This window comes from Centrocercus urophasianus, unplaced genomic scaffold (genome assembly GCF_019232065.1).
Source record: "Centrocercus urophasianus isolate 14NV4802_14NV808 unplaced genomic scaffold, USGS_Curo_1.0 seq_5, whole genome shotgun sequence".
NCBI classification, from domain to species: Eukaryota; Metazoa; Chordata; class Aves; order Galliformes; family Phasianidae; genus Centrocercus; species Centrocercus urophasianus.
The window spans coordinates 2602652-2627819 of NW_024885088.1; the positions used below are offsets into that span (position 1 = coordinate 2602652).

General features: G+C 39.6%; 1 protein-coding gene across 3 annotated transcripts; it reads right to left on the reverse strand.

The window, feature by feature from the left end:
* On the reverse strand, positions 1–23322 carry KRAS (KRAS proto-oncogene, GTPase). Of its 3 annotated transcripts, XM_042834965.1 has the most exons (7): positions 23240–23322; positions 22353–22475; positions 15608–15786; positions 13125–13284; positions 7273–7388; position 4524; positions 1–1513 (listed from the first exon to the last, which is right to left on the reverse strand). In XM_042834965.1, exons 2-7 carry the CDS (start codon positions 22461–22463, stop codon positions 1397–1399), a joined length of 684 nt encoding a protein of 227 aa, XP_042690899.1. In that variant the 5' UTR covers positions 22464–22475; positions 23240–23322; the 3' UTR covers positions 1–1396. The 3 variants fall into 3 exon arrangements, with proteins under 3 accessions (XP_042690899.1, XP_042690898.1, XP_042690897.1); XM_042834963.1 differs by lacking the exon at position 4524 and having other exon boundaries at positions 1437–1513; positions 7265–7388; XM_042834964.1 differs by lacking the exons at position 4524; positions 7273–7388.
* Between the last annotated feature and the right edge of the window lie 1846 nt (positions 23323–25168).

Here is a 25168-nt window from a genome sequence, read left to right on the forward strand (position 1 = left end):
GGAAAGGAAAAAAAAAAAAAAAAAAAAAGAATCACAAGAGACTTAATCACGGAGAAAGACAACATTAAAACCTTGGTCTATTTTCATGACAGTCTAGACATTGGAATGCCACTCACCAACCATTTAATCTGTGCAACAGAACTAGCACTTCACAGACATCACATAAACAACACTGAATCTGGAAACCATGTTCTATGCTGAAGATTAGTGCAAATTCCACACCATTTTTATGGCATAGTGGATTTCCAAATTATTTGCATGAAGCAGCTAAGTTCAAGCTCATTCATTCACTGATTTGAGGTTACTAGAATTTAAAATTCCGCTCCTATTTTTACATAAAATGGGCATGTGGAAACATTTCATGCCACCCTTGGGGAAAAAAAATCAAATGGTTTTGATTTACTATATAATTTAGGATTCATTCTGACTTAATTCTTATGATAAATTCTGGATCCATGTATGAAGTAACCTAAGAAATTGAATCAACTTATCTATTAAGGCTTTCTAGTATTTTCTGGAGACACTAAGGGTGAAATCTCCTCCTACTGAACTACCTGAAGATTTACCACTGGGAGCTCAGCAGAGCTAAGATTTCACCTTGGTGTCTTCAGACAGAAAAAGTTCAGTGAAAGTTTTAAAGCAATACATTAACAACAGGAAATCAATCTAATCAGAACTTTTACTTTTTCCATTGCCAGATGTGCATTAGTGTCTTTTTTTTAATTTTTCTTTTTTTTTTTTTAATAGAAAAAATATAGTATTTAAGGAGTGACTGAGACAAATTGCAGTGAAAAAATTTTTTTGTGAAAGTTTTATCTTTACATTCAATAAAGTTGATCTGAAATGCTACAAGACTAGATGCCTAGAAGCAAAATCTACAGGAAGACTATAAAGGCTTCTGGTCTCTCTATATTGCAGTCAGTCTAAACTAAAAGAAAATCTGAAAATAAATTCTTTTTTTGCTAACTAGTCTGTTTTCCCAACCAGATTTAAAAAATAAAAAATAGTAAAAATTAAGGGGGATGTTAGAACATGTAGAGCATCATTTCATTGTTTTGTTTACACACAGAACAGAAGTTCACAATCAGTAAGAAAAGTAGTAAGTTAGCAACTGTGCATGCACCAAAGAGTCCTAAGACAGTTCTCAGGTTTTTGTGTGGTTTTTTTTCTGTTTTTATTTTTCTTCACAGGCATTGCTAGTTCAAGAACCAACACTCAAAGAATACTGGCACTTTAAGAGGAATGAAGTTTCCACTGTCATTTAAAACAAGCATTCAGGTAAAGCTAACAGGATCATGAAGCAGAAAGTAAAGTAATGCTAAAAACAAATGCTAATAATTTAGTGTAATGTACAAAAATTACTTCAGTACGTCTTAAGAATAAGGATACACTGTATTTACATAATTATACACTTTGTCTTTGTCTTCTTTTTCTTCTTTTTACCGTCTTTGCTCATCTTCTCTTTGTGTTTTCTGATTTCTCGAACTAATGTATAGAAGGCATCGTCAACACCCTAAAAAGATACACAGATACACACATTATGATCACCTTAACAGACTCGGCTGCCTGCTCATGTACAGCCTCGTTTCACCTGAGCTGACCAGGTGAAGTGTTTTCAATCGGCAGCCTGCCCTGCAGGAAGCTGTGTCAGGAGAGCTGACAGCATCCTCTCCTCGCTGAGGCCCTTACAACACCCCAAGAGCAGGCTGTGGGTTGTAGGAGTTGTTGGGACACCAACACCTTTTTGAGCATTCCCTCGTCTTTGGGAATGGGCATGTTGGGAAAAACTGAGATGGTGGGGGACTGCAGCTGTCTCCTGTTTGCATGAGAAGTTACATGAGAATGCATACATCTGATGGCATCCCTGTGTGCAGCTCTGCAGGAGAGCAGCTCTAGGGAGCAGGTGGCCACTGTGTGAGCAAATGCTCCTGGCTGCAGGCTGAGGATCAGCCACCTGAATGAGCCACATTTAGATTATAAGGGTGTATAGTACTACTGCTGGATTTCAGAATAAAGCTCTGAAGCATTTGTTAGCTTTGCTTACGCTTAAAAATCTATACATAGCTTTAAAATACAAACACAAGAGCAGGAATTCAGAACCAAAGAGATAGATATGACTCATCCATGTACTCAGCTCCTTTTATCACACCACAGGTTTCTTAAAAACTCTACATAAACAAATCATTTGAATCAATCATGTTGCAATGATCAGTTAACATTTGATAAATCTTTCCATTCAACTTATGCAAAGACACATGGAACAAACTGTCTGTAGTCTATCATATATCATGTACAGCCACTTAAAACCTTCAGAGCTCCAACAGTTATGCTACAGACACAAAAGCTAATGTTTCTTCACACTGAATAGTTTGTCTACTTTTGGGGGATAACTGTAACTGACAAAATTTATTACTTTTGACCAGACACCCATAAACCTGATGTGACTCATAATCAAGTGCAATTTTACAGGCTTTACTTTGTAATGACCTATTTATGTGCAGTAGCTGCATAACGTTATCGTATCACAGCAGCCAGCTGCACCAGCACAGAACTGGGCTGAGAAATCCAGCCCTGCAGCCAGCAGACCTCCTGTCAGCTATCGTGCCCTCAAGCTGCCAATAAAAATGAGCACTCTTGGTTTGCTCCTGTGCATATTAACACTTACAAATAAGCAATATTAGATCAAAGCCCTTCATTGCCTATCCTCTGAAACTGGTAATAGAGTTTTACAAGGTCTTACAACATATGAAATACATGTGCAATTAAGTTGCTCTATATTTGAAAATATTATTTGCTAAAATAAAATTGATGTAGTGTACCTCGTAAGAAGTATGCATAGCTCTGTAAAAGGTGAAGTTTTTTGAGAATCAGAAAAGGTTGGCATTATTTTATAGAGGGAGAATATTTTACTTATGATTTCAGCCTTAATGCACAAAGTGAATATTTAGCAAAGTTCATGCAGGGAAATGATCTACAAATAGCAACAGATCACAGTGTATCTTTTGCAGTTCTTATCCCCAGCCAACCAGGAGGGAAGTATTAAGAACCAGTCATACAAGGGCTTAGGTTGGAAGGGACCTCAAGGATCATCAAGCTCCAAATCACCTGCCACATGCAGGGCCACCAACCTCCACATTTAATACTAGACCAGGCTGCCCAGGGCCCCATCCAACCTGGCCTTGAACACCTCCCTGGGCAGCCTGTTCCAGCACCTCACCAACAGAGTTTGTCACAACGGTCAACAACAGAGTTTCATTCTTACAACATAAGAATGATGTAAGAACGATCTTTGCACGATATTCTTCTATGTGACTGTTCACATTTTGTTACAAAACTACCCTTCAGCACTTCAGGCTCATCATTACTGTGTTACACATTACAACATTCATTACAAGGATAGTTGATGGCTTTCAGCAGTGTCTTCAAGCAAGATGCGCTTAACAGAAACTGTAACTCTAGTCTTCAAATGAGCAACCTTCTCTCCTCAAACTAGTTTTTATACAAGGTATTTTATCTGTGTTTTAAGTAATACCGTGGCCCTTTCTGCATGTGACTTCACAGTTAAGGCTGAAATCTTCCATTGCGTCTCCTAAGGTAGTAATCTCAAAGACAGCACATGTTGCAAAATACTTGGGAATAACTTGCTTTTGTCCTTGCATTTATACCTCTGCAGAGCAAGCCTTTACAGTTGTTAACTAGGTAGTTCTGGTTCTGTCACAATTCATTTTAAGCATAAACTGTAAATACAACATAGAAAATATTTAGAGTATTTGTGTGTTAGAACTGGAGATTCAAGAATTAGAATACAAGTAGTGGACACTCCACAATTACAGAAGATCTCTGAAGGCGTTAGTACTACAAACGAGATCAAGAGTGGTCAATTTCCCAGTTACCTCTTTCAGCAGCAAGGGACCACACGCAGCAGACCTTTCTCCCTCTAACACTGGAGTCACTGTGTACAAACTTTTCAGAAAGCATGAGATGTACCAAATCAGCGCTTTCAATCCACGCTCAGGATTAGAAACTCAGAATTCAGAGAGCATGCTCAGAGCTGTAGCACACTGCTCTGGAAAACAGTGGTTTAGAGCAACTTGCTGCATACAAGACAGCTTGCTCATAGCATTTGTTTTTCCAAAGGGCAACTAAGTGAAGGGAACAGAAAAATCAGAATGTTCAGAAAGCAGTCCAATCCTGGCTACAGCTTCTCTTTGGAGCACTACAATTGCGTTATCTAGTGGCTGTACAGAAGTCTGGATGTCTGGTTATGTGTTTACAGACATGCCAAGTAGCCTGAATCTGTCACCCTACACACCCTAAATTCTCAAGGAATTTGGATTCCTAAGGACTACAGCCTCAAATAGAGTCCTTGAAAGTATATCTCATACACACACAGAGTCATGAGAAAAAGAAATTACGCATACACTTCCACAGTGCTACTGAAAAATCATGAAATTAGTTTTAATTAAGAACTGGTAAGTTAATGAGCTTTCATAAACTGGATATTCCAAGAGGTACAAAAACACCCTGAACAAATTTGATAACCCATAGGCAAGAAAGGAAGACATACACTGTGCATCACTCCAACACTTGTTACAATGAGCAAGCCTCAAATACACCATTAGGTGCTGCTCACCTTAGTTCATCTAACATACAGCAGGCTGAAATAGAATGCATTTAGTCTTATTAAGTGGGCAGTAATACAAGCCGGAGTGTTTTAAATGCTGGATTTCTCATGCCACTATCATCACTACTGTGCTACAGCTGTAGTGCAAGAATTTTGGAGTATATCATCCCTAGCTTAATCTCCAAATACGAAGTTGCTGCAAAGACTATCAGTAACTTGAAGGTATTTATGTAGAATTCATTTGAAAATGAAGACAAGTGTTTCCTCTGCTGAGCAGATACTGAAAGCACTACAGCCTTCTGTTTTTTAAATAAGGTATGTAACAGAAAAAGGAAAAAAAAGATATTGATTGCTGACAAAAGATCTTCCTCAGAGGGGAAAAAAAATAAAAACTCATTTCTCTTTGAAGTAGACAGAAAAAGTTGGAAGCAGATGGAAAGGAAGTATAAGGGCTGCTCTGAAAGTAATGCCTCCTACTTTATGATGCTGGCCCATGACTTCAGATGTATGTTTGTTGATATGGCAGCAGAGGTTGAATTTCCCTACCAATATTCCATTACATTTTGTTGTTGTGGGACAGATGGCAGCAGAGCAGGCAGTCTGACAGAATGGTGTCTGACACAAAAGTGCATATGAAGGTTGAAAAATGGTACCCACTGACACTCCTCAACACTTTCTGAATGTTTACAGAGACCAAACAGTGAGGTGGTGCTCTTCAGCAGCAATGACAGCGGTGGCACCTTTGCTGGTGCACATTTTCAGGAATGAGTCGTGCAGCTCTTGTTCATTTCTGGTGAAAAAACATTGCTAATAGTGGTGACTATGTTGAAAAAGAGCATTTTGTAGCTGAGAATGTGCTCTATCAAATAGTGTTATTGTGCTCTTTGTATCTGTTGCAGTTTCCATGGAAATAAATAGGAGGCATGGCTTTCAAAGTGACCTATCTACATGTTCTCTGAGCTGTTAAAGGAAAAAAAAAAAAAAAAAAAAAAAAAAAAAAAAAAAAAAAGAGAATTGAAAAGAAAAAAGAAATGAAAAGATTCCTCCATTCCAAAAAAAAAAAAAACAAACAAAAAACCTATACTCCTCCTATACTCCTCACAGGAAAGTCCACAAAAAGGAAAATCAAACAGCATTAAAGTACGAATATACAAAGGAAATTTTAGTTTGGGTTTTAGAAATAAATGCTTCCATCACTCCCCATTATCAGAATTAGTCCAATAAGTTTCTGTAAATAAGTAAAAAGAAATAAACTTTCCCATAGGAAAAGGGGCTCAGAGAACAAGGTCAATCCATTAACAAGGTGTAGGGCAGGGGCTTAGTAGTAACACTTAAAAGCCCTTCCAAGGAAATAAAAGACATTTCACATTGAGACTATACTAGCAAAGAGCAAGAAATGGAAAAGCTGGCCTTAAGAATGCTACTTTAAGGATGCTTAAGCAATTTTAATTCATATTACTCTCATCAAAAGCAGTCTTGCCAAGCTGCTTTTAGTTATTTTTTTAAATAAATACAAAAAAAAAAAAAGTTTTTTATTGGCACTAATTTTATTGATACTTGGATGCAAAACTTGGGTAGCGTCATTACTAGAGTTTCCAGTTTCATGAAAAGGAAGCCTTTGATACAAATAGTATCACAAAGCATCTTTTTTCTTTTTTTTTTTCTTTTTTTTTAAAACATCTAATGATGCAGCTCAAAGCAGTCATTCATCACTAAAAAGCTAAGAATATAATAAGTTTTTACTGGATGTGCTCATGCTTATAAAAGAAGATTCTCCCCTTCTACCCCCACTCCTTATTAAAGGAAATCTTCCTTCAGTTACAACAGTCTTCTTAAAGACAGAAGTCAAATTCCTCTTACTTTCTGCAAGCTGTTTTACAGTGTGAAAAAACTTTTTCAATGGGTTTTTAAGCAATAGGAAACTCCACATCATCCTCCATTAGAGGAGTAACAGACCACACACTCACAGTGAGAGGCAAAGAACCAACTCAAGGGGCTATTGCGATGGTTTACCCAAACATCACTGGCAATGATTTAGACTAGCACCTCTCACACACTGCCAATTCTTCCCTCTCCCCTTCCTTTTGCTTGCAATGCAGTGTATTGATTTAAAAAAATGATTATTTGTGAGAATCCTGCAACTGTTCTTTCCAGTTGTACTTCACCATTGCCTTTTCCTCCCCTGTATAAAGGCTCCAAAAAAAAGATAAATAAAATAATCAAGAAACCTCCTTCTACATCTCAGAAAGATTTTAAGTTCTATGATCCTCTCCCCTCAGTTCATCAGCCTGAGGATGCACTCAACATACAGCTTCTGTAGTATCTGCAATTAATCCGTGTTAAAATATTTTCCTCCCAAATTCCTGAGGCACAAAACAAAATCTCTATTTTTACAGATGGAGAACTTGATATGCAGTAAAGATCTTCTTTTAACCTATTTATCAAAAAAAGAAACAGGAAAAACAGAGTAAATCTATAGGTGTTCGCTAGGTATATTATTCAGGACTGCCAGACTAAAATCTAAATGATATTATATAATGTAATCAGTTAATCATAAAATATCTGATTTGCAAAATACTGTTGATCAGTGTTATTCAGCAAATGACTTTAAAACTTACCCTATTACATTACAAAACTTACCCTGTTACATTACAAGGCATTTTTTAATTTTCATGCACCCTGGAGTCTTTTCTTCTTTGCTGATTTTTTTCACTCTGTATTGTCGAATCTCTCGCACCAATGTATAAAAAGCATCCTCCACTCTCTGCATTGTAAAACACAACTCCTTAAAAACTGCTTTATTGACAGTATTGACATATTGGAACACCATGGCAGGGGAAAAAAAAAATACCAAAATTATGAGCTTTACTTGAGAGAAGTCTATGGATATCCACAGAAAGTCTGCACTCATATTGGGTCCAGAGATGATAATCAAAGATCCCATCCATCAGAATAGATGGAGAATTTTCTCCCATTTCTTCCAGTGTTGAAAACAGCTTCAATTTCTGAATATTTTTGCATAATTTTGTGGGTGTGAATGTATTTTGCAGACAAAAAGCCCTATGAGACTGGTAACTAGGGGACACTTACATACAGCTAGCCAACTATTTTCACTTCTTAGCCAAAGCCAGAACCTGTCACTGTTTGGGCTGGCAAAGAAAAGTAATCTTGTTTATCTTCTGTACTTTAAATAACTACTTGCTTTGCAAAATCTGTGCAGTAAGCTACTAAATTGTAGAAAAAGTTCATAGGAGTTGATAAAGAAATAAATTCCCTTAAGAATATAAAATTCTAGAGAAAACTGTTTTTAAAGCTTTTTTAGAGAGCAAGAATTATGCTAGCAGGTTTAGAAGAATGGGTTTCTGAGTCATGGCAAAGTGCTTTCTAAGAAGTATCTCAATGGTATTTCAGAATAACTTCCCAATGTAAATACTGTAATAAGAGAAGTTATTCTTCCACGCTGACAAGGCAACAAGTTCATTACTGATGATGTGTAAAAGCTTGGTTCAGATCCACATGTAAGGCACACCTGAGTTCTTCTCTCTGGGCCAGAGTCAGGCCCTATGGCAGCACTACATCCATACAGACTCTGACCTGCTGCTGCTCTCGTCTTCGTTTGGCTACAGAGAGCTGCTCAAGCACACCAGGGCCAACAGAGCAGCATTTCACCCTCTGGTCTCACATACTACCTCTCCACAGCTATGCCTTTACACACTTAGAGATAAGGATACCATAAGCATTTAAAGAAAAAATAATGAGGATTGGTTTGTTTCAGCAAATAGGGAAGTACAGCGCTATCGTTAAGTTGGTGGCAATGTTTAGCTACAGCTTTTAAAGGACAAGCAAATCTCTCCTCAGTCAACCTCATGACTTGTCTCTTCAGTCAGATCAACACTGTTGTTAATTTAACACAAGCTCATTATTTGGAAATAAAAATGAAAGAGACTGAACATCAAGAATACAGATTAATTTAAACCCCAGAACTTTATTATTACTCAAAATCTGAGCTTCTGTATGACAGATTTTCTTTAAGTTCCTCTCCTGCTCATCTTTTTATTGTGCACCCAATAATGAAAATAGCTAACATTCGCTGCTACAGTTAGTGGGTCACTTTGCATGAACCACACCATGGGCTATCTTAAGACTGCTGCTTATTTGTGAGTTCTTCAAAATTACAGTCATTCGAATTTAAAGACTAAATTAATTTATTTCTTGGGTGATATCTGTTACACAAGATGTGTCCAGTAAGCATGTAGTGAACTACTGACAAGTTGAGCCTTCTTAGGTTCCAGGTCTTGAAAAATTTAAAGGAGCTATTACAAACATCAAAACTCAAGTAAAGCTCATGCTTTCATGTTTTCCTAGAAGGCATGGAAACTTATTCCTGAGGAGGAAAGATTCAATATTGATCAGCTGCTACGTGCCAAAGCACAGGCTGTACGAGAATCAACGCTTTGCAAATCTACTGTTTTGCAGTAGAAATACATAATTTGATTATGGAGATTTCACATAAATAATCAGGCAACAGTTCATCACTCTATGTTTATTGCCATCTTTCCCATCACCAACAGGAGCCATGATTTGCTTTAGCAATGCAGAGAGAGGCAGAGAGACAGAGTGAAAAAAGAAATTGCTACTACTGCCACCATCGAGAACAGTCTTATGAATGCTGTTGAGGAAAATTATTCTGAAAACAAATGCATACAAAGAAACATTTGTGCTAATTTCAATAGCACAAGGTGACATTTTTAGAGAGCCAGGTGCCAAGCTATTATAAACACGAGTCATTTTAATACCAATTTCCTTTAAGAGTTTTCAGTATTACTTTCTTAAACAAGCCTGGTTTACACATCTAAAATAATTAACCAGCCAACAGAAATGGAAGCAAAAAATACCCTTTGGCAGAGTTTAGAATTTGAGCAACGTGAAGAACCCATGATCTCAATGGCAATGTTTTCAACATGCTTCTGACTTAGAAGGTAGTCAAACATTCCACTGAAAGTCGTGTAACTGAGGTAAATGGCACAGTAACAAATGCCAGATCTAGTAGCCCTTTGTCAGGATCATCCTGCCCCTCCTCTCTCACTCCCATGATGGGGGACTATGCACTATATGCACAGGGAAGAATTTAAAATTAAAGGCTGTGTCAGACAGGGAGAAGTAAGAACAGCTATAAAAATAAACCCTGACAATTCATACTCTTCTGCATAAGGACTATGAAAGGATAAGTGATGCAACATGCACTATAAAACCACCAGTACAGACACTGGCTTACATATACAAAATAGCAATAGTGCTATTTATAAAAGTCACATAATATTCACTTTAATCAGTGGTTTAGCTAACAAGACAAGAACGAACACCCCATTAACCACAACCAATAATCTACAGCCCTATACCCAACCTGTAAGATCCACCAAGTTAATACTTTACTGCTCAACTCAACAATTTGTATGAAAAAAAGAAAAAAAAAAAAAAAAAAAAATCACACAAGGATTTGTGTAACAACATGACTTTTATGCCAGTCAGAATGGAATGAAAACCAATTACATTAGCTTTTAAAACACTTCCATTTCAGTGTTATTTCCTTTCCTACTTCTGGCCCCACCTATCAATTATATAAAATCTCTTTCAACTAATCCCGATTTTAAGATACAAGGTAATGCCTGAGCACACTGCACTGTCTTTTAAAAGACACATCTCAGCAATCAAAACAGAATAGACAGGTAACTCCACTGCAGTTTCACCTCCCTCACTTCCTCACCCTGAAGCCCTTTTGCTTCTTGTTGGTCTCCAGCAAAGCCAGGGCAAAAGGAATGGCAAAAGCAAGTGGGCAGTGGGGAGCCCTCCAGCAGGGCATCAGTGCCAGCAGCTGCATAAACGGAAGAGTAAGAATGTTCCTGCTGCTGAATAATCTTCTTGGGCCTTATATAGACTCTCAAAGTTATTAGGCCATCAGCTACACTTACCCAATGGCACAAGTTCTTCATATAGCCACAGAAAGGATCAGATGTATAGATATCTCCTTCTCTCTCTCTCTCTCTCTCATTTCTTTTTACACCAAGGACTGAATTCTGCCTACTAGAAATACATTCTATGGGCCACATCCAGCTCATAAAATGGTTTGACTCCTCCACACCCCCACTTCAGAGAATGACTTTGGAAGAAGGTAAATGTACATATGTATTTTATATCAATTAATGTGACTTAAAAGTCATAACACACACACATATATATATATATATATACACAAACACAAATATTTAGATGAGCTTGCTGTACTTAAAGATCAGCTCCTTCTTTCAATTCCATTCAATCTTACCATTTTAATACACTGCATCATTAGGAGGTTTAATGCCACACTGTGAAATAAGCGTATCTAATGGTTCACCTTTTGAGAATGTTACCTTCCAGAATAGACCAGCAGGTATCCCTACCATAAAATCTGAGACTTTTGAGCGATTACTTATCTGCAGAGGGTGTAAAGATCAGCACTGAAAAACTAAAGGCTTTCCCTTTCTATAATATTTCAGTTGACACCTCTAGAAATATGAAGTAAAAAAACACCAAGAAATAAGTTGCAGCAGTTCATACATGAGTCATGATTGTGCAGTGAAAAGTACAAAGCTCCAGCAGACCCCTTAGAGGCACACCTGGGTTAAAGAGAAACAAAGCTGATACTACTTTGCATAACTGAAGACCAGAAAACTGAACAGGAATGGCAATCTGTGAGTGTGAAATTTTTCACTAGGTAGGCTTGTAGGATAATGTGAAGACTGGGACTTCTTTGAACATTACATCATTTTCAATCCACTTTCATTAGAGGATTTGAGAAGAGTATTCCTTAAACAAGATGTGACACTATATAGCAGGCTGAACAAAGTTACATCTAGATGTTAATACAGACTTCGTATTTCAAACCTCAAATGCAATTTCAGAGTTCTTCCTTTTTATCTTAACATTTCAGTGACAGCCACTAACACAGGAGCTTCTAACCACCATAATTATCCAGACCATTTATATGCCACACTCTTTCTTGTGCCTCATTGATCATCAGCCATTGAAGTTCTGTAGCTCTATTTTACTTACCCTACCTGACAAGGGTTTACTGGCTCTTCCTTATTGCCTGAAGTTAGAATTCCATTGAATCCTCAGCAAAGTTTCAGTAATTGGTCCAGGCCTCAACTTGTCAGAAACTTGGGTGGGTACAGCATATTTGCACTAATAAAATTGTCATTCCTTTTAATATAGAAATAATTTATGTACTGTTTACAAAGAAGTTCTGTCAAGTGACGCAGCTCCATCTATTCAGCAGATGCATGACATTACTCAAACTGCAGCACTCTGCCCTTATTTGCATTTTTTTGCTACATGTATGTACCGATTTACATGCAGTACTTCTGAAGAGGCAGAGAAGAAAAGTTATTTGATCACTCAAATCTGCTGTAATTCCGTACTGAGTGTAAGTCCCTGTTCTCCTGTGAAAAATATCAAACCCCAATGCAAACCAACTGGTTTTTTTGTTTTTTGTTTTTTTTTTTTTGTTTTGTTTTGTTTTGTTTTGTTTTTAAAGGAATGGTTTCTTCAGTACATAACCAGTTTCATTTATATTGTATACTTATCTTCTTTTGAGTGCAGATATACCACCTCCTTCACCTTTCTCCCAGAGTTACAGAAATACTGAAAGAGCTCTAATACTGTCTCTTCCATCTACAGCAGCTGAGTACAACAAACAAACGTGTGCTCTAAAGATTTGGAAAGTTATTGCTTGCCACAAACAATTCACCCTGCAAAAATCATAGAATGACTTACAGGCCTTAAAGCCTACCTAATTCCACTCCCTGCCATGGGCAGGACTGCACCCAACAGCTCAGGCTGCCCAGAGCCGCATCCAACCTGATCCTGAACACCTCCAGGGATGGGGCATCCACAGCTCCCCTGGGCAGCCTGAGCTCCAGCATCTCACTACCCTCTGAGTAAAGAGTAGTAAAGAATTCCCTCCTAGTATCTAATATCCAAACCACCTGTAGCTTCAAAAAAAAGACTTACAGTCAATTGCTTACTTATAAAAAGGTATTTGAAGCACGTTCCACTCATGTTAAATTAACACCTTAAAAGATTCTTTCTTTTGTTATTGAGCTTAGAATAAACTAATGTATTGTCTGCTTAATCCTCTTGCAGAGGAGAGAAAACAAACATTTCACCTCTAAACAGGTGTACTTTTTACATATAAAGCCTAGCATAATAAGAATTCTGCAACTGACAGTGGAGAGTACCAGCAGCCCAGGTCTCATTCTTTCAGTTTGCGCAACAGAAGCAAATCACAAATTAATAAACAATTATCAGCAGTCAGAGAGCTGACAGAAAGAAAAGACACCACAAGAATTTCTACTCTGAAGAAACAAATTCATTGCTGTAATGATTGGTAATGCTCAGAATGATTAACTTGATGAAAACTGAGCTGAGTGCTACATTTTGATTTGCAAGTTGTGAGCTTTACCTGTCTTGTCTTTGCTGATGTTTCAATAAAAGGAATTCCATAACTTCTTGCTAAGTCCTGAGCTTGTTTTGTATCTACTGTTCTGGAAGGCAAATCACATTTGTTTCCTACTAGCACCATTGGGACATCTTCAGAGTCTTTAACTCTTTTTATTTGTTCCCTAAAGAAAAAAAAGAGTTTATTTAACAGATATTAATAGTTCATACAGTAGATTATAAAACATACAACAAATGAAATTATGGCATTTCAACATCATTCCTTATATTAATTCACTGCACATTCACTATTAGAAGCTACTAAAAAATAAATAAATTGATCAAGTCCTATCACTATCAAGCTTATTACTTTATTCTTAAAAGGCTGGCATGTTGCAGCAAGTGTTTCTATCAGCAGTGCTCAGTAAGCTGAACTGCCATAGCTTCTCATGTCACTACACAAGAATCTTCCCCAAAAACAACAGTTAATGTCAGCTCTGGTATAAATCTTACTACCCATTTCCCATACTTTGCACTCACAATACCCAGTTCATTTGCTGAGATAAAACAGTCAAAAGCCCTCTGCCTGTACTGTGTTTTTCAGGCTAAGTCAGCATCATAAACTATGCACTTAGATAAAGGGATTTTAAACTCCGAAGACCACTGGTCTGATTCTCTGAAAAGAGAAATCTGGTAGAGTCTTTTAAAAGACTAGCTAGAAAATGTTTTTACCATACCATTTAGATGTACTTGTAAAGAATCTCAAATAACAATCATTTATTTCTTCTTTTCTTTCCTTGCTTTCTTAAACAGTCTATAAGTCTTCTTCTTAATGCAGTCGTTGCTTTCAGTTTTTTATTTCATTTTATTATTATTCATTTTATTCATTTCATTTTATTCATATTATTCATTTCATTTTATTATTTATTTTTCAGTTTTCAGTTATTTATTTAGAAACATTCAGCTTCAGTCAGCAAAGTCATCCACAGGTGTGGGAATGCACAGGAGGAGCTCCTGCATTCAGCTCACAGCGCTGAGTTAAAACCCAGAAGGCCTCCCCGTGCAAGTCTACAACTATTTCTTTATGAAGCTTAAAAGCAAACTTCACACTCCTTTTTGCCTTATGTCAACACCTTACCATTTCCTTCCTCCTCTACAGACAGACGAAACTCCTTTCTAATAATCTGGTTAGACAATGGAGATGTAGGGTGTTTTTCTGAGAGCGAGATATTTTTTATCTCTAGTTGAGAACTCTAATCTATTCCATTTTTATTAGGAAGCTGCTGGTACATCACATTCTTCACTTACTACATTTTAGATATAGTGAAAGGTATATGAAGACTGGCTAGCTCAATTTCAGTTTGGAAAAGTAACAGTCCTGAAACAAAGGGCGTACAGAACTCCCCTGATCCCACAGTTGCTACAGGAAGGTAAGCCAGCAGTAAACTAATTTTGTAGCTAGAAATGTACCAGTTTAGCAACTGAAATCAACACTACACTACCAAATGAGCTGAACTGCTAGCATACAGGAGAAATAAAGCTACACAATCCAGACAGCTACAGCTCCTCACTCTGATTACCTTGAACTATCTATCATAAGGTATCCCACCTTAAGTGACGAATCAGTGATTTTAATTTGTTACAAAATGGGCAACTTCAGTTTAAAAGTAGATGTTGAGTTTGTGGTTATTACTTACAGCAAGTCATTCCTATGCTACACAGCAACACAAACTCAACAGCATTTAAATATTTAACTTGGAATAGCTTAACTTATGCATTTGGGAACAACCTTAAACTGATGCTGCTAAAATCAGTGATCTTTGGTGGGATTTGCCTTCTGACACAACTCCCAAGCAGAATTCAATGCAATATGAAGCTAAAAAGTTATAACTTGCTGGTACTGATAACAGAAGTAGAGACTGCTTCTCTTCCATTTTAGTGTAGCTGCCATCAAGTAAGCACGAGTTTCAATTTTTAACTAACTCAATCAGCCATCATCCTGGATGTGAAATTTCATATGGGGATCCTTTTTATTTTTTTTTTTTCTTTAAGGTGTCAGAGCCCAGGTTACCATTTAGGTACCCACTTAGATACTCTTGCATGGGTATTTTCCTCCTCTTCCCCCAGAGAAGAAAGGCTAACAATATATTATCTGTAAATTTTAAACTGTGTTTTTCATCTTTAACCCACAATTTTATTTATGGAATAGGCAGAGTTTACTTTCAGATAATTTCTTACTACAAAAATAATATCTATTAAGGCAGTAACAGCCATTCATAACAGAGAGCTTTCAGATACATTGCCTGCTTAACTCCAGAATGAAACAACAGATTTTCAATTACCGAAAATTACAGACTTACAAATGGACAAGTAAATTGCAACACTGCTAATTTGCAAATTTTCCTTTAAGTGCTATTTCATGAGAGGTCAGTTCATTATCCAGTGTAAAAAGCAAGCAACCCACACAGCTAATACAAGAGTTAGTCATTCATCTTTCAGCATACACACCTATAATGGTGAATATCTTCAAAAGATTTTGTATTGTTTATAGCAAATACACACAGGAAGCCTTCTCCTGTTCTCATATATTGGTCCCTCATTGCACTATATTCTTCTTGACCTGCTGTATCAAGAATATCCAAGAGACAGGTTTCCCCATCAATTACTACTTGCTTTCTGTAGGAATCCTAAAGAAGAGAGAAAAAAAAAAAACACATGGTTAAATACAAACAAAGTTTTTAAGCACAGATAGTTCAAAAGATGTTCAAGTTGTTTTCCAGTAGTTGATCATACCTGAAAACACTTATAATCCAATTTTACAGATAGGCAAATGAAAGCATAACTGGTAGCCGATCTTTCTGCTCAGACATTAATCCAGAAATGAAAATGCTACTGGAAGGACATGTTCTGATCTGCATTCTGTGTCTTCAGCAAGTAACACTGCATGCATATGCACGTATGCACATACACACAGCATTCTTATTTCTCATTTTGTACAAAGAGACAAAAAGTTCAAATTGAATCCAGATCAAAAACCTCTCCCTTTGTTCATGTGAGAATTGAAGAAAGCTGTAATCCTGATTTTAAAAGATTTAACTATAAGCTAACTCAATTGGAAAAAAAAAAAAAAAATAAGTGAAATGTGGCCTTCATTCTATGGATGTCAATAAAAACATCATGCCCACAACATGCACAAAATAATAAAATAGAAAAAGTTCACAAGCAGAACAACTACTCCAAAAATCTATGCCCCTGAAAAGGAAGTAAAGCATAAGAAACCTTCAGAGTTTGAGGTGGAAAAAGCTGTTTTATATCCCTAAGCAGCTGCATATAACATTTGTTATCAAATTACCAAAATTTAGTAAATACATTTGAAGTTCAAGTTTTTCAGACAAGACAGAGCAACACAAAGCACAAAATCAGACACAAGCCCTGATAGGTTCCGAGAGATGCTGGAACAAATTATTTCAACACTATCAACTCAAAGTTTTCAGGTCACTGACTCAAGTAGCCGAAATCTGTACAGAGTCCCAAGCAGCTAAAAGTAATGCTTATTTACAGGTCTTTTGGTGCTAGACTTCTGTAAGCACATAGTTTTAGCAATAACGAGAGCACGAGTCCTATTTTTTCATCCAAACCTCTATTTCCTACAAGCACTATCTATTATAATAAGACCATGTCAGTAAACTAAAAATGTCACTGAGCACCACAAATTATTCTCAGTTAATAATACTCACAGCAAATAAAAGGCGTCAAGAGGAAATCATGGCATAACCTTTCAGATCCTTTAGCTAGAGATTAACATAATATTGCTTGTGCTCTTGTTATATAAGCAGGATCTTTTTAATACTCTACAAAAAAAAAAAAAAAAAAAAAAAACAACCACGAACTGAAGCTACTGTGAGGGGAACTGAAGTTGCAATTCTAGCCGACTTCAAGATGAATTCTGCACGGCCTTCCTTCCTTTGCATCAATTTTAAGCACTATACGCTGTGCACTTTATCAATTCGGTGGTTTGGTTTGTTTTTTTTAACACAGAAGTTTGCTCTTTCTTGTTGCTAATCCTAAAAACAATCAAAAGACAGCTGTATAGAATCAGTATGTTCAAGTAAACAAATGCTGGGCTCTTATTTATCTCGAGCCTTGATACAATTCAACAATACCAGATAAAACGATATTGACTTCTTACCCTTAACATACAAGTACAGCTCCAACGTGATTCTGGAAGTATTAATGTCACAGAAGTGCAAATTCAGTGTTCAAGTAAGCAGTTGGCAGTCTTTGAAATATAAAAGCTGAGAGAAATACACAATCTCCAGTGTATTTTAAAATAAGGCTAACATTCCATCTCAGCGCTTAAATGAGAAGGAAAAAAGCCTGCCCATCTTTATCCCAACTCACTTCAATCAACAGGAGATCTCCCACATCCTATCAACTTTATCACAGTTCAGCAATGTATTAACAGAACTTCTGGCATTGCATCAGTCATAAAAAAAGCCCATTTCATTTTCTTCTTACAATTTGACTGCTACTTTAAAAATATGAATTTCTGTGCAATTCATCACTCTAGAGGGAAAGCAACTCTCCAAAGCTGAGCTCTAAACAAAAGCTTTAAGTAATTTTCATCAAAGAAAACCATTTTAAAATTCTTCCTGCAAGAAATGCTAGTTTTAATATGCCACACCAGCAGCAGCAAAGCTGCATGAGCACAAAGCACAGCACAGGTAGATGAGCAAGGAATGCTTTCAGATAGTTTGTTCTGAAAGAAAACTAGAAGAGAGGATCTGAGATGGAAAAGACTAAGGATGTGGGAGAGAAAACTCAAGTTTATGATTTCCTATCAAATTGCTGAAAAAATAAATATATGGCTTTTTCAGTTGCTGTTTTTTTCCCACCCTCTCCCCTGCAAAAAAGTCAAGCCTAAAAAATCCTATTTGGCACTGTAAGAAAACCAAACCACCACATCAACAGCTCAGGTTGCTGAGACCTCCATAGCAGCACCACAGTGAATACCTGCCCACACAGCCCAAACGCAGATAACATTCAAATGTTACCATACTGTAAGAAATTACCAAGTCCAAGAAAAAAAAATAGTGCAGGATGAACTGAGGAACTCAAAGCTAGTTACACTGCTACAATACCTGTCATAGAATCATCATGGAATCGCGGAATGACCTTGGTGGAAAAGGACCACAATGGTCATCTAGTTTCAACCCCCCTGCTACGTGCAGGGTTGTCAACCACCAGACCAGGCTGCCACATCCACATCCAGCCTGGTCTTGAATGCCTGCAGGGATGGGGCATCCACAGCCTCCTTGGGCAACCTGTTCCAGTGTGTCACCACCCTCTCTTTGTGAAAAACTTCCTCCTGATATCTAACCAAACCTCCCATGTCTCAGTTTAAAATCATTCCCCCCTGTCCTATCATTGCCCACCCTCGTAAACAGCCATTCCCCCTCCTGTTTATATGCTCTCTTCATGTACTGGAAGGCCACAATGAGGTCTCCCCAGAGCCTTCTCTTCTCCAAGCTAACCAAGCCCAGTTCCCTCAGCCTTTCCTCACAGGAGAGGTGCTCCAGCCCCCTGATCATCTTACTGGCCCTCTACTTCAAAATGGAGTATCAGAACCCAACATGGGCAGACTCCCTTTTAACAACAAAAAAACCCCTTCTCATGATGTTTTTGAAATCCAGCAGCTTCACTGCACACTGGAAGATATGGCAATGGAAAAGCACCTAACGTAGGACTACTGTATATAAAACAAAATGCAAACTAGAAATTAAATGCAACACTGTACATGACTCCAAATATGAACTTGTCACTTCTCTGAGTATGCAGACATTATCTACATCAAAGAGTTTCAATTTAATTAATCACACAGCCTGCTGTTATTGATCTTTCAAGCCATAAAAAAAATATAAAACACACACATTATGCTAAAGGAACAATAATAATTCCATTTGTTCACAACAATTACCGATAACTAAAGATGGCATATCAGCTTCCTGTCACAAATTGAGTTTATCTGGAAAAAAAAAAAAATCCACTGACTAAAGAAACCCCATCTAGGAGAGTAACTACTTTTTTTAGGAATCCACTCTAACAATGATTAAATATTAAAATATCATAATTATTATGAAGCTACTACAACATGTTGGTGGAAGTTCCACAGGTGCACAGGTCATTGAAAAACACACAGACTTAAATATCAGTATTCCTAAATCACTCAAGGGATTTTGCTAATCCAATTGAAAAATCCTTTGACAGCCAGCAAGGAGGACAACTCCTTCTCCAAGTCACTGAAAACATGACCTAAATGCTAGTACATGTGTGCTGACACTATAAAAAGAATTGATTTTAAAGTAATCACGGAAGATATTGCAAATAAAGATTTAACGAATCTCGACCAGTAGAGGGCATCAGTCCAACTGCTCTGTGCATTAAGCCAGAGCTCAAAGGGTGAGTGTACACACTTAGAAAAAAAAACACTTAAAATTGCTTGGCTGTAAATGTGCTTTGACATCCATTTCAAGAAAGATACGAAATTGTGATAAACACAACAAATTTATTTCTGAATAACAGGAGTTACTCAAGCACACAGTAATTTTATTTTTTTCCCCTGTCATCAACTGTAATAAATTCAGATACAAAATACAAAATAAATACATGTTTTTTGACTAGATCATGAGACACGAAGCTTCCCAAGCAGGTAAGTTATTTGTTCATTCACTAATTCCACTGAAAAGAATACAAATGTGAATGTTAGACAATGTATCTGTAGTTAAGCAACCAGTTGTTTTTTTTTTTTTTTTTCTCTCCTGCACTGTTTCAGCAATGTAAGAATTTAAGAAGAGATGAATTTCACAATGGTTACCATGAAAGATTTAAAACAACTGAACAACCAGGTAGGTATGGAACCCACAGTATACAACAAACCCACAGCATACAACAAACACTCAGCTCTTTTCTATGCCTACTCCAAAATACCTCATTATTTTTGAGGAAAAGGCATGTTTTGGAAACAACAACAACAAAACAAACAAAAAAAAAAAAACAGTAGAAAAAGAAACAGTAGTCAGTGAAAAACAATAGTTGTGACACTACTGAACCACTTATTTACTGGTCACAACCGTAGCCTTATTTCCTCATTGCACAAAAAGTGAGCCTTTCTACAGCTACTGTTCTTTGGGCAGCCCCATACCAGAACTACACCTATACACAGGAAGCACAACCAAACCCTTCTGAAGGGATTGTGCCCTAGCCAGAAGTGAAGCATTTAAACCCAACTACAAGCCCCCTAGCTGGAAACCATCTGCTTCTCCAAATAACAGAGCACCCCACAGTAACTGAAGTATGTACTCCCTACAAACCTAACCAAGTTACAGAATTATAACACCATGAGCACACAAAGTGATCTACCAGGCGGGTAGATAGAATATCCATCCATAAGGTCTCAGGATTTACAAGGCAAAAACGGCAACCAGCTCCCTACAAGTTCTTGACTGAGTACAAGCAGACTAATACTGTTACATTCAACAAGCTGTTGATGCAGGCAAAATCCATTAGGCTGTAGGTTTCTCCCAGAAAATCATATTGTTTGATTGCAGACCACACCACAGCCTTACAGACAACTTACCCTGTCCATTACTGAATAAAAGCTGCTGCTCTAGAATTCAATGTCCTTCCTACAAGCACCGCATGTTTTATTATCATTACAATGCCTTCAGCATTCCTCAAAATACTCAACTTGCTGATTAGCAAAAATCCCTCAAGTGATTTAGAACTGACATTTAAGTTCTTGCGTTCCTGAACGGTTTACACAGGTTTGTCCTTTTCAGACAACTTCTAACGTAGAACCTCAACAGTGCTTTCTGCAAAATTTAAATGTACCTCTAATCCAAGAAACCTAGATGATGAGCAAGTAGTACAAGTGTTACCAACAACTCTGTAAGTTCCTTTTGCAACCAAAAAGTAAAATCCCATTTTGCCTGTTCTTCTCAATGAGTTGTGTTTCTTGTTTTTTAAGACTGTTCTGGGTTGACATTTTGTTTTCAGATTTCAAATCTTAATAACTGAAAGAGCTACCTTGCTAGTGCAAGGTAAACATTCTTCCTATCCATTCACAAAACCTTCAGCAAGCATAGGGTAATCTACCTGGCCACGCGTCAGACAAAGTACACAGGCACATTAAAGGTAATCCCAAACACAGCCTGGTGCATCCCCCTTTGTGGAACACCAACTCAGGCCTGTACTTCACTGAAGTAAGACAGCCTCCTACCATCTTGGGACACTGGCTCCTTTCACTCGTGCCTACCTGAGAATGACTCCAGAACCATTTCTGAGTCACCACATTAAGCCCAGATTTATACCCTTGCGATGCCTTCAAGTGAGGTTGGAAGCACCTCATTGTGTAAACATATAAGTGAAGTCATAAGCTGCAGAATATTTCAGTGCTGGGAACATAAAAATCCCGGGTAAGTTATAATGTCATTTCTCCTTTCATACAGTCTGAGGTTATTAAATCAAACTACCCACAGGAGATTTCAGACAACACTATTTACAAAGCCAGACCTGCCTACTCATTAAAAGCCTCTAAAATAACAGAACTGTGTAAGTTCAAACAGATTTTCAGATTCTGAAGGACTGTGCCATGTACAGAAAAGAATTCACGATAGCAGCTATCCTACATCTTTTTCTAGATGCACAGAAACATACAACTGCTTGTTAAAAAAAAAAAAAAAAAAAAAATTGAGTTCCAAATTTTTGCCTCATTCAGCATAACATCCCAGAACACATTCCTCACCATGTGACACAGATCCTGATGATAAGAGCTGAGAAAGCCTGACACATGCATTTCAGAAGTGAAATCTCTCCTTACGTGTGACTTTCCATTTTGATATTAAGAGACCGATGCGGAGCTACAGTGAGTTTTGGCACCCTTTCCCCATTAGAGTTTGGCAAGTACTTCCTTACCAAGATCCTGCAAACTCACGTTCAAAGTGTCCAACACAACACAGCAACTAACACGCGCCACATTTCCACTTCACAGAACTGCTCATTTTTCACTGTAGCTGTTGTTATACAGCCAGCTCAAGAAGTACAGCAGTTTGCTAATGCCAGTGTGATGCTATTCTTTACTTTTTATTTAATACAGTCTTGTTCTATAGCGTTTTTGCAGTAATGTTCAACAGCAAACAACTCCCAGCAGCACTGCTAACCTCCCAGCACACGAAGCTAAGACGGAGGTGTTTACCTCTATGGTAGGGTCATACTCATCCACAAAGTGGTTCTGAATGAGCTGTATTGTCAAGGCGCTCTTGCCCACACCACCAGCTCCAACGACAACAAGCTTATACTCTGTCATTTTTTAGCAGACCTGGAGGCAAAGAAAGCAACGTTAGGCAGAAAGGGTTGGGATCAGACCAGCGAGGATGCCGTCGGTGTAGCTTCATTCACTATCGCGTTCCTTTACTACTACCGGAAAGCGGTTCCCTCCCGGAAAAAAGGACAAAAAGCTACGAAGGGAAGAGATTCCTCAGACACGCTCTCGTTCCCCACCGCTTTCTTCTCAAGTTCCAGCGGCACGGCAGCCCGCCCCTCCGTCCATCGAGCAGGGAGCGCAGCCGCCAGCCGCAGAGGCTCGGCGGGACGGGGCCGCGGCTCTCACCTCTCTCCCCTCATCCCGCCCAGCCCCGGCACCGCAGCGCTGCGAGGGCGCTAGCACGGGCTCGGCACCTCCGCGGCCCGGCCGCCGCCCTCCCCGCCCCGGCTCCCCCAGCGCGGAGCCGCCGGGGCCGCCTAAGTTTGCGAGCCGACCTCGCGGGCAGGATGCGGGGTGATGAGAGGAGGAAAGCGGGAGCGGCGCGAGGCGCGGGATTGACTCAGCACCAGGTGCCGGGCTCCCGGAGGGCGTTGGCCACCTGTCCCGCCGCGCCGCGGGGACGGAAAGCGAGGGGCGGGCGCGGGCCGCTTGGGTGACCGCCGTCCGGCCGCTCCCCGCGATCAGCGGCACCGAGGGCGAGGGGGGGTCGAGGGGGCGACCGGCTGCGGGGAGTCGCTTCTCCTGCCCCGCCTCGGCGGGGAGAGAGGGAAAGAGGGGGGGGAGGGGAAAGCGCGAACCAGGGGGTCGGGTACTGGTACCTGCCCGGCGCTCTGCGGGCCGCGGGAGCACGCCGGCGTCTCCCTGCCCGCCGCGCGCGGCGCCCGCTCCGCGTCCCTTTCCGTCCCGGTCTGAAATGGCGGGGGACGGGGAGGGCCGGGGCTGGAGCTGCCGAGGGAGCCGAGCACCGAGCGAGCCGTCCGATGGATGAGAGCGATCGATGCGCTCCGCGCTCCGTGCTCCTCGGCCCCTCCCCTCGCCGCACCGCCTCAGCCGGCCGGGGTGAGAGAGGCGGTGTGGAGGGGGGAGGGTGGCGCTTCCCTCCGCAGCCCGCTGGTGGGGCCACCCGCTTGGAGGGCGGCGGCAGGGGCGCGCGTTCTTATGAGAAACGGGGCGCTGGGCGAACGGGGCCTGCGCCCGCCTTCGCCTTGCGGGCGATGCTCCCTGCCCCGAGCGGGCCGCGCCGGCTGTCGGGCCGTGGCGGCGTGGGAAGCCGACTCGGCAAGAATAAAATAAAGCGGTTTTATCCGTAGCCGGTCAGAGAAATGTCAGACGGGCCTCGCGGAGTCGTCGCGAAGCTCAGGCAGCCGATGGCCATTGGCTGATTTCAAAATAACGTGCGAGGCTCCGGCATTTAGCCGCCGAGATGTTCAGTCCAAAAGTTAACGAACATAAACGTTTTGCTTTGTTTTGTTGTTAAACGAGCTGACAATTGCATAATTAAGCCTGTTTTCTTACTAAAGCCCAAAAGCGTAATTCCTGGTAACTGAGGAGATGTGACACGGGACCCTCTGAACGCATGCACTGCACCCAAAGCCGTGGGATTTTTTCAGATGGCGAAGCTTGCTCCTAATAACAGCCTGCTCCGGGGCTGACTGCAGCCATGCTGACTGGCTTACACCAGGGATTAATTGGAGCCGTTTTGCTTTCCCTCTTGAAAATGGAAGGTCAAAAACAAACACAGCATGCCTACACATCTGGTGATCAAGAGATTTAATTTGAGAGGCCGGAGCTTTGTTCTCCACAACTGTGTGTGACCCAACTTCCAGCTTCTTTGGTTCTCAGCGTGATTCTGGGCTGTACCTATCTGAGCAGCAAAGCCATTAACCCTTTGGGACTGTGCCATCTAATTTAGAAAGTGTATTCCTGTGATTAATTTGCTGAAATAAGCTGGAGCCCCGTTGCCGCTTTTTAACACTGTTCCCTGATGCTAAGGTGTTAAGATTTGTTGAGATAGCAAACGCATCTTGGAGCTGTTGTGTGAAAAATGCTGTCTTTTCAGGCAGAGCCTAGGAAAGGTCGGACAAGCTGCTCTCCTTGTGTTCCAGAAATCAGTTTTCTCTGTCATTGAACCCAGTGACAGAAGTCCTATGCACTCCTATGGAAGCCTGTGTAAGGATGCATATATGCAATGGGAGGGTAGATGTTATTATGAATATGTTATTATGAACATATTCCTGTAGAGGAAATGAAATTGGTAAGCATCTTATGATCCCTGTTTCTCCTCACTCCTTAGACGTCATTTTTGTGTTCAGTGTTCTTACTAGACTGTTTCTAATACTCATGAAAATGCATATGACAGTGGAACATACAGAATCATCTCACAAATGAGTGCTAAAACGGAGTGATTCAGATTGCTTATTAAGTAGACTGTCTCGCATGAGCAGATGTAAAAACCTAAAGAAAAACCTGCTTTCAAAGAACAAGTAGCCTGGTGGTAAAACCACAAGCTTGGGATGTGGGAAGCCCATATTCCCATCTGTGGTGTGAAAGAAGCAAAGAAAGGATTTGAATGCAGATGTTCGGTAACTGAAGTTAAGTGCCCTGATCAGCTCTCTTAGGATAACAGGATCTCAACTTTGGTATTTTGCTCCCCCTAGGAAAACTGTGTGAGTGTTGTGGTTCTTCCTAACACAGTGGGAAAATGCCTGTGTCACAGGAGAACTTTCCCAGTCCTGTACATAATGCTG

Bases quoted from the DNA above. Each gene is read 5' to 3' on its own strand.
- KRAS (XM_042834965.1), bottom strand. From the start codon at position 22,463: ATGACAGAGTATAAGCTTGTTGTCGTTGGAGCTGGTGGTGTGGGCAAG. The intron at 15,787-22,352 runs GTAAACACCTCC...TCTCTTCTTTAG, and splicing joins AGTATGACCCTACCATAGAG to GATTCCTACAGAAAGCAAGT. The intron at 7,389-13,124 runs GTAAAGCTCACA...TTTACAATGCAG, and splicing joins CATCAGCAAAGACAAGACAG to AGAGTGGAGGATGCTTTTTA.